Source organism: Lepidothrix coronata, unplaced genomic scaffold (assembly GCF_001604755.1).
Source record: "Lepidothrix coronata isolate B3197 unplaced genomic scaffold, Lepidothrix_coronata-1.0 Scaffold25, whole genome shotgun sequence".
NCBI lineage: Eukaryota > Metazoa > Chordata > Aves > Passeriformes > Pipridae > Lepidothrix > Lepidothrix coronata.
The window spans coordinates 1,559,381-1,569,596 of NW_016690205.1; the positions used below are offsets into that span (position 1 = coordinate 1,559,381).

At 42.7% G+C, this 10,216-nt stretch overlaps 1 protein-coding gene across 2 annotated transcripts in view; it reads left to right on the forward strand.

Moving 5' to 3' along the window:
* Positions 1–9,989, forward strand: part of GRK5 (G protein-coupled receptor kinase 5) — a 155,408-nt gene extending 145,419 nt beyond the window's left edge. The window contains exons 13-17 of one of the 2 annotated variants that reach the window (XR_001873895.1): positions 933–1,070; positions 3,366–3,503; positions 4,313–4,444; positions 5,042–5,132; positions 5,293–5,407. Coding sequence is in view for 1 of the 2 variants with exons in the window: in XM_017809243.1 (XP_017664732.1) it covers positions 933–1,070; positions 3,366–3,503; positions 4,313–4,444; positions 5,293–5,391 (507 nt within the window). In the remaining variant the exon portion in view is untranslated. Of the gene's footprint in view, positions 1–932; positions 1,071–3,365; positions 3,504–4,312; positions 4,445–5,041; positions 5,133–5,292 lie in introns of both variants that reach the window. The other variant, XM_017809243.1, reaches the window with a different exon arrangement.
* Positions 9,990–10,216: the final 227 nt, after the last annotated feature.

Consider the following 10,216-nt stretch of genomic DNA (forward strand, 5'->3'; position numbering starts at 1 on the left):
TTCTCTTGCAGTGCCTTTAGGTACTGGAAGGGGCTTTAGGGTCTCCCTGGAGCATTTTCCACCGGTATGGAAAATGTAGAGCACCCAGCAAAGCCAGCCTTGCCCGTTTGCAGTGCATGTTTAGTTTGCTGCTGAGCTAAGGCACGAGTTGCACATCTCTTGAGTAGAGGCAGTTGAAATCTCTGGGTGGTAAATGGTGATTTTGGAGTTATATTTTCCCATCTTTATCTGAGTATAATCCAGGCTTCCTTGGAGATGAATGGAAGGGAAAACAGGGAAACAAAACTATGAACCTTCACTTTTCAGCAAAATGCCTTTCAAGTCATTGGTACATTTAGACAGGTCCCTGTCCCAAGTGATGGTCTTTTTGAACCAGTCACTTGCACAATAAGCTCTGCTTCTCTTCAACTGTTTAGTTGTGATCTCTTAGCCTACTTGATCCTATGCATATGGTTTAAAAGTAGAGGCATTTTTGTGAAGATTTGGCTACTTGTTGTCTGCTCATCCACCAACTAGTTTGTGCCAGAATTATTGAACTCTTTCCTCGCAGATCAATTAGTCCATCCATACAAAAGAAAAAAAAAAAAAAAAAGAAAAAAATGAGAAAAAGCACATGAGACTTATGAATGTACATCTACATAAGTTATTAAGGAATGTCAGATCTTTTCTTGAAAGTGTTCACTGAAAGTAAGCAGAAGCAACAGTCTCTATCTTGACTGTAAATACTTTACAGCAGGTGATTTTCAAATGGTTTTACCAGCATGTGGAACAGTGCAGTCCTAATCCATTTAACTTCAGCCTTTAAGTAGCAGCAATTCCACCTCCCCTCTGTGCTTCCCTCCGGGCACGTTCAAAAACAACTGGAGATAAAAATATCTCTGTGGAGCTCTTGCTTTTCTGACATCCTCACCACTCCTCTTGGCACGTTTCAGCTCCTCACCAAAGACGTGAAGCAGCGGCTGGGATGTCAGGGGGAAGGTGCAGCAGAAGTGAAGAGGCACCCCTTCTTCAAGAGCATGAATTTCAAGCGGTTAGAAGCAGGAATGCTGGATCCTCCCTTTGTCCCTGATGTAAGTACAATGGGAAGAACCCCCAGTGTCCTCTTTCTAGAGATTTGTTTCTAAAATAACTTCTCTCTCTCAGGGCTGTTACCACTCTGTGCATGGGAAGGTGTGAGAAGTGGTAGGGCTGGAGTGGGGGTGCTGGGAGGATGAGGAGAGGGAGCTCTGTAGGTGTGTGTGTGCAGGGTGGGTGAGCCTCCACACAGGATGGTCACCTGGGCCTTCCTTCACTCCCACTCATTTTACCACGGCATTCCCATGTGACACCGGAGGCACTGGAAACCTTTGTATTCTCTTATCCATGGTGGTGGTGTGAGGATCAGTGTGCTCAGGACCAGGTGGTGCTTGGCACCATCAGCAGTGGAAGCCACATGTATGCACACAGATTTATAGATATACATGCTGAGTGAAACCAGAACTACAAAGTCCAAAGCTCTGTGGAGCCAGGGGATTAACTTGGTCATTATGAAATCAGGTGTCACCTCCAGCAGAGAAGGTGACTTGGACCTGAGAAAGCATTTTGAATTTTTTTGGTGTTCATGGGGCATGAAACCCAACATTGAGTCCTTATTCGGGTTTACACCCCAGACTCACACATACTCAAAGTCTTTGTTGCATTGGCAACAACAAAGCTTTTTCCACCCTTTTGTGGTATTAATTTCTACCCCAGTGCACAGTTATCTGATGATTTTCCTCCCGCAGGGCTCTCTTTCTGGCTAGACCTTCCATCCTTAAAGTTCCCATATGGTTCTAAGTAAACACTGCCATTTTAATGTATTAAGGAAAGTAACATCTTGGCAGCTCTCATTCATGTTGCTGCAAACTCAACCAAACCAAAGTGGTTTCAATGCTACGAGAGTTTACTTTAGCTGCTCTGGTTTTGCTTTACATTTTACTATGTGGCCTAGTTACTCCTGCCAATTAGCCCATGGTGTTACGACCTGCTTTAGTGGGAAGAAACAGGAGACAAGCTACTATTTCTTTCTGATGTAGAAAATTAGAAAATTCTGGGCTCAAATTTGGGATCTGCCAGAGTGTGTTAAAAGCTTAGCTGAGGCACGAAAGGCCCAGAAGGCACCTCTTAGAGACACATTTGCTAAAGCAAAGGCACATAAATTTTTATGGCTATTTATCGGGAACTCAAGAGCTGCCCCTAATTTGATTTGTTTGCCAATTCATCCGTAGAGTTCCCAGTCTTTACCGAAGTCAGCTGAATCACCCAAAGCTATATAGCCAATGGCAGAGGTTGGAATCCAACCCGTGTCTCTCCATCCTCTTCTAGATTACTCTGTGTCCACAAAATTGCTGTGGATCGCAGCCATCTGGAATGCAGAAGGATGCAGCCTTCAGCACACAGGACCTCTGTCAGGAGTCAGCTCTGTTTGTTTGGCCACAGTGCTCAGACAAAGTGCTGCACTGTTGGAGCCCTGGGCTGTGCAGTCATGGTACCATCTATAGACAGTAGGATTCAACACGTGCTGCGGTTGAGCAGGTCAGGCTGGTCCCACCAGCCACCCCTCAATTATCCCTGCACATCAGAGGGTAGCTGGGAACTCTCTGGGCACACAGGTGACCATGCTGAGGGTGACAGGGAGCCAGTGATGACCATTTCTGCTCTCTGTGGCTGACTGCTGGAGTAGGAGCTAAAAACCACGTCACTGCAAAGAGCTCTGTCTCTGTCATCCCAGAAAGCTAAGTAGTTCAAAAAGGCAAAGCCATTTGACTGTTTCTTTGAACAAATGCAGACAAGTTAGAAGAGTTAATAGAGGTGCTTCTGGACAGCTTCCAGCAGCAGAGCTATTAATAAAAACAATGGAAAAATGCCAAACCTGCTCTGTTTTCTTTAGCAATTAGTGTACATTCCTTTAAATTTTTAAGCTGCAAACCCCACAGCTATCGGACCAGGAGGGAACTTCTATTTGAGGCCTCTTTTCAGAGCTGTCTCATAAACATTCTGGTTTTCTGTTGTTTCCACTCTAAAAGAAAAGACCGGTGAAGGATTTGATTTTTGTTTTCTTGCTTTCTCTGTTCTTTTCCTCTCACCTCTTAACCAGATGGTACATGGATGACTAAAACCTACTTTGACTGATGCTTTAAGGACTTCGAAATAGGAAGCTTAGCGTGCTTAAAGTGAAGTCAGCCTTTGATGATGAACAGGCAGGGAGAACAAGTCTAGAGAAAGAGGATGCAGACACACACTTGTTGTTAGACATTGTCACTTGACTGAAAATGTGAATGAAAGCACATGATCCGGCTTAGAAACATTTTTTCTCTTGTTGTTTCTCTTTTCTTTGCTGCTGACAGCCCAGAGCAGTGTACTGCAAGGATGTCTTGGACATCGAGCAATTCTCCACAGTGAAAGGAGTTAACCTGGACCAAACAGATGATGATTTCTATTCCAAGTTTTCCACAGGATCAGTGTCTATCCCATGGCAAAATGAGGTAAGGATGTATCATAGTAAAATTACTCCAATGAAAGCCCAAATGCAGATGGTTTAAGAGGAGCAGTATGTTTCCAGTAATATATAGCTACTGGAGAACCTGCCAGACTCTAATGCTTTCATGAGTTACAAATGGCCCCTTTCAAGTTCTGTAATGTACCACAGATGTCAGGTTCAGGTGACTGTATCTGTTGGCTCTGGATATTTGTGTAAATTGGCCAGGATCCTACTGTACTTCCTTCTCCTGGATTTCTGCAGAGGTGTTTCAGCAACAGTTCTCGGGAGCTTTTGTGGGATAGTTGGAAGTCTTAGTAGAAGGCTCCTCCACTGGTGATCCTGATGTCACCCATTGCCTTGTACCTGCAGTGGGTCCCAGCTGCAGCATTGACTCTGAACCTGCTCTGGGGTTCCCAGATCTGTCTTTCTTTCTGTTTGCTGTCAAAACACAGCCAACAGTAGATTTCATAATCCAACTCTGTATCAGACAGCAGATCCACTTGGGCAGAGGGGTGCTAATAACTGGGGTTTTGTAAGTGTGCCTGCCTTTACCCAAAATATTTTCCACAACGCTAAAGAAAAGAACAGAAAGTTTCACAGGGCAGTTTTTGACAAGAGTGATGTGCAAAGGTGCAGAGCAGACTCAGCCTCTCCTTTTCACACATCCTGTTTGCCTTCCATAGACACGATTAGGAACCAACTGTTAACCCTCCCAACATATTAGTGACTTTGAACAACCCAGTGCTACTGGAATTTGGTTAATGCAGTTGTATCATTTCTTTTTTTTTTTTCTTTCTCACTGTGTTCCACTAGATGATAGAAACAGAGTGCTTCAAGGAGCTGAATGTGTTTGGACCAAATGGTACTATTTCACCAGACCTAAACAAAAGCTACCCCCCAGAGCCACCCAAGAAAGGATTGCTACAGAGAATATTTAAGCGACAGGTGAGATCTTTTACGGCTAAGACAAGGGAACTCCCACAGGTGCCCAGTGTCACAGCCATGTTCTGCTGGTATTTTTGTTACGAGGAAGGCAGAGTGTCTCAGAGAGGGCTGGCTGTCACAGTTACCTGGTAATTCCCTGGCTAATATTGCATGTCCCAGGTTTTCCGTTTACCTCTTGTGATTTATATTTTTTTTTTACTGCCAGAAGTTCCAGTGTTGCTCATGAGTTTTGTTTCCAGTAATTGAAAACTTCTTATCCAACCTATTTTTCAGTGGCATGCTGTCGTGCCTTTTGAAGTGATTCTCTAGTTTTAGGAAGTTCCTTGTGAAAATCCTTGATTTATATGTTAAAAAAAAAAAAAAAAGAAAAGAAAATGCAAATTTTGAGGGAGGTGGTCATGGCAGGAAACCAAGACAGTAAAGAAGAGAGCAGACCAGATCATGCATGATGTGCAGGTTTCATGAGGCCCCACGGCACCACTTGCAAATCTCAATAACATTGTTAGACTGATCTGTTTCTGTAGAGTTAAAACCATGCCTAAGCATTGGCGGTATCCTCTGTATTAGCCAGATTTAGCAGATACTGACATTTTGCAGTGAATTGATTTGACTCCTGGAGCTCGAGTGAGTCTTCTTTGCTTCATTCCTCAAGAACTGCCATGGTCCTGCTGACCTAGAGGGAATACAGGTAAGAAAGTAAAGAATATTTTGCATCCAAAGATCTTCAAACAAAAAAACCTTGCAGTCCAGTCAGTACCTTATCACCATAAAATGAGCAATGTTGGACTAAAAATAAAAGCATGGCATATTTTGGAAATCTAATTGTCGTTGTCTTCCTCTCTCTACAGCATCAGAACAATTCAAAGAGCTCTCCAAATTCAAAGGCCAGTTTAAATCACCACATAAATTCAAATCACGTGAGTTCAAACTCCACTGGAAGCAGCTAGTTCCAGCCCAGTTTTGTGAAACAACATGTTGCATCCTTCCACTATAATCTCTGGAGCTTCTGTGGATGAGAGAGCCTCCACCATTGAGTGAGAATAAAAGGGATCTCCCAAAATGGAGATTTTCTATCCATTCCTTCCAGTGGAGCCTCGCATTTTAAGAAGAATTTTCCACTCAGGTCTGTTTTTGGAGGTGGCACTCAAGACTGTGTGAATCACATTTGTCTATTTAGAACATTGCAATAGAAATTCAATGAACATGACTACTTGCACGTATTTAAATAGCATCATACTAGAACTGAATTTTGTCTTTATTATTTTTAAAGAAAAGTTTTGTAAATTTCTCTATTGTCTCAGTTTACATTTTGTACATTTGTATTTAAATGAAAGTCAGACTTTGGAGGTGTATATTTTCCAAGCAGCAGCTGTAAAGCCATGTGTTTTAAGACATTTTTTTAAAAGAAACAAAATGTGACTCAAGACTTCCAGAGCCTCAAATGAGAAATCATTCTTTTTAGCAATTCTAGAAAATTCTTCATAAATCACTTTATCAGACTGGGGTTTAATGACATGCATTTTTATGGAACAGTTTATTCTTAATTATTTTACATCTGTATATTTGGTTTACAGCAACACTGCATACATTTCTCCTCTTCATTAGTTTGTAATGTCTCGCATTAAATGCTAACAGACAAGATTTTGGTGCATTCAAGAATGCTACTTGCCATGCTGAAGGTTTGTGATGTCATGGGACCAGCCCAGCTGAGATTTGCACTTCCTTCTGTTGTTGTTTCATCAAGTACTTTTTAGTTAGAAAAGGAGCCCTATTTGAAGCTCTTCTCCTTCACTAGTTTTTGTGCTGTTTCTAATGACAGATAGAACAAAGCTGAGTGAGAGGTGACCTGGAAAGCAAATGTCCATTTATTTTTCAAACCTGCACCTGCTGAAATGAGAGCAAAACTCAAAGTATTCTCCATTCTACAGTCAAATTCCAAGGCCTTTCCACAGTTGCTCATATCAAAGAGGTAGCAAAAGAGAAGTTCAACAGTCTGGTTTGTGCTGACCCTGGGATTTGTGATGACTTAGAGCTGAGCTGTGGAGGTTCAGAGTGGCAGCAGCAGAACCTACAGGCTGTGTCTGCACTTAGAGTCCTTCCATGTGTCATGCAAACACCCCATGACTCCTCCCCTCGATTAGATCCTCAGCTGAATAAAATATCAGTTCTGAAATAGTACCTCCCACGTTGGGTTCCATCATCCTTTGTCCAGGATCCTTTAACCATTGACAAAAACATTGTCCCCACTGGTATAAACAGGACCAGTCAGGATCAGCAGCAGAACCTCAGGCATCAGAATCGTGCTCTTCTCAAGTATGCCCCTATCTATTATTGGTAAGAACACCAGAGCAAAAATATGGTTACTTCCCTTCAGCAGGAATTGGAAGACCTTTGTCCCCCCAGCTGCAGGCAGTGTGTTCTGTAAAGCATGTTGGTTCCCCATGCTCTTTGCAGTGTTTACACCTTTGGGTCATCAGGAACATCTGAAGCCAGCTGATGTGTCTAAAACCCTGTTAGCTTGTAGTGCAGCTATCCCAGGGTACAAGGAAGTTCCAGTGGAACTTTTAATCGTCAAAATTCCTTAGACTGTCAGGTGTATGTTCTATGTGTCCAGTGCTGAGGGGGAAGAAGATGCAGGTTAGTAGTGGCAAGTCTCTGAGTGAGAAAGACACTGGAATACAGAGTAAAGCAGCTTGAGGTCATCAGGGAGAGAGAAATGACAGGGACAGGACTTGCACAAAGCACCTGGCAGAGAAAAGTTGAGAAAGGGAGATGAGGCTTGAGCCACTCTCTCATGGCAGATGATGGCATTGCAGGTCTTACAGAAGATGCAAGATTTTAGGCAGGTAGTAATAGATGAGAATTATAACCAATTTTATCTCTCTGAACCAGCTATAAATCAAATCTCTAATGGTTTCAGCTTCCTGATGAAGACTAACATTTTCTTTCTTTACCATCTAATAACAACAAAACCCTTACTGAAAGCTGGTGAACAAATTGCAAATACAGGTTGGAGCTGGCCTTATACATCTTAGCTGCCACCAGCATTATCTAGTGGTGGATGACTTCTGAGTGACAACAGTGAAGGACAGCGTTTGTACCTTGTCCTGCTCTCCTTTCAGCTGGCACAGTTCCTCACTCAGCACCTCTAGGACTCTACCAGTGGAGAGACAGGGACAGTGCAAAGTCCTGGAAGGATGAGAGCTGCATTCATTGACTCCTGATGCTTAGAGGACACTGTGGTAGGATTAGATATCCTGAATCCTCAAGGTGTGCACCCGAAGGCCTAGGATGGACTCCCTCTGGATTCCACCTCCTTGGGAGCAGTGAGTGAGGAAGAGCAGAGACACAAAACAAGATAATTGAGGGAGATTTCGTGCTGCATCCCTTAAGTGTGTCCATCCTGAATGACAAACTATAAACAGTATTATGCTACTGGGGCAGCAGAACTGTTGTGCTTTTTCAGTGCCCAGCAATGAAAGACTTAATATTGCACATCCCTAGTGCTGATGAACAGTCCTAGAGTTCTCCCTGCCAGGGTTTGCCTACAACAAAACCCGCAGGATTTCTTTCTTATAGCCTTTTTTTTTTTTTTTAATTATTCAGCTCACCTTGCACTCAAGACTGGAGTAGGACCACAGTCCTCTCACTTCCACTGTGTGACCAGGTGCAATTTGGGTTGATGGATTTTCTCTGCCTCCTTTTCAATTACAATACAAATTCTTTCCAAAAAAATGCATATATTCGGATCTGGTTGCTTGTTTTAAATAGACAGATAAGCAAACTTAGCTCTTTTTAAGAATCAGAAATTGGGCAATCTGATCCTGAACTGTGCAAACATGTTTTTTTTTATTTTTAAATCTTTACTGAGCAGTCAGATGAACACTAATTGGTTTACAGGCTTTTGTAAGTCAGGTGTTTGCTATCCATTTTCTGCAGTGTCTCAAGGTTCACTTGAGTCTTGTAGCATTTTTTCCCACTCTCTGTTGGATGGGAGGCTTTTTTTAAACCAAGGGATAATGAAGGAAAAAATAACAAACTCTTGAGTGTGCACCCTTGACCTGGATTATCTAAAAAGAGATTTTTCACAAGCATGGCCATGACTCAGATGTTGTTTCTGAACAAAAAGCTGCTTGTGAAGTTCAGAAAGGTGTGAAGATAATCAAGCCAAGCAGGTACTGGAGATCAAGCTGAGCGTTAGGAAACTGCAGAATTCAATATCACAGTGTCCATCTGGCCCTACTGATTAGAGACTCCTGGTAACTGGCAGTTCAGAGACAGAACAGCTCTCTGTAAAAACAGTGTAATACCATCTCAATTTGCAGTCATCCCAGAAACTATGGCTGAGAGTGCCATCAGCAGTGGGAATCAAGCTTGGCTGACCCAGTAAAGCATCTGATTTGAAGACGCTGATTCTTAAGGTCATTCTCCCAGGCCTCAGGATCCAGCTTGAATTCTTTGCTTCGGCTGTCAAAGCCTCACATTTCGAGTCCAAACTGCTGCATGTTCTTCCTTGGTTTATCACACGTTGGTCACAGTTTCCTCAGTCACCTGAGAACTGCACACACCAGGCCATATTACACATAGAGCCTGGCCTGGGGCTCAGAGACAGGATTGTCTCTCTGAGGGTCAGAGGGAAGTGAGTTTGATGAGGCAAGTGAGAACCCCCTCAGCCTGCATCACACAGGTCTCTGTTCCCATGTGTCCCAGCCTCGGTTCCCTGTGCAGGAGTTCCCTGCACAGGCTTTTCTGGAAGAGCAATAAATGCCCCTCCTTATAGCACAGCTGCTTCTTCTCACCAATCCCCGTGGAACAGGAGGCTGCAGGAACTGGCTTCATTGTGGACAAGATATGTGTGTTTTAACCTCTCCCCACGATTAGTTGTGCTCATTCTTTTTGTTCAGTTGGTATTTGTAATGCTCAAGTTGCTCAGTGTAGAGGAGATCATTCATCAGGCATTTCTAAGCATTTCCCTTACAATCTTTGGAAAGACTGGATTTTTCTTTCAAGGAACATCTTTGGGTTGGTCTGTCCCTTGGCATGTAGTCCATCTTCCTTCATGTGTGTAGCTTGAAGCACAAAGTGGCCTGCAGGAGCTTTAGAAGTCTAGACTTAAAGGTTTTCCTGCCCAAGGAAGGTCCTAGTCTGGGTCAGGCTGTGGGAGGTACATTTGGCAGTGAAGTTTGGGAGAATCTGTTCAATGGCTCCATGAAAAACAGGAGATTCCAGAGCTGTCTATCTCATGCCTTTCACAAATATGCCCTGACACTTAAAATGCTACTAATTATTTAGAGTAAAAATAATGACTAACACCCTCATGCTAAAGCTGAGAGAAAGTCTGCATAAATTTAAAACAATTCTTCTCTTTTGTGTGCTGGGCAGGATACAGTGTCTTTTACACTAAATAATATTACAGTGCTGGCTGGTAATAATTGTCTGTCCTTAACTGAAAAGAAAAAAAAAAAAAGATAAATAAATTGCTTTAGAGAATTTTAAAGTTATTTCCTTTAAGGAAAATAAAAAATTTCATCAGAGAAGGTGAAAGCCAACAACATGCTACAGTATTATACACTCACCTCTCCCAAACATCACTCTGATAACACAAATGCAAGCTGCTGCTGTTGGATCAGCTAAGCTGGGGTACTGACAAATGGGCTTTATGAAAGAAACAATTTTAAACAGATTGCTGCCTATTCACTATAATGAATATTTCTGCTGGCACATACTCTTCTCCTTGGTTTATGTACTGGAGCCAGGAGTGATGGTTTGGAT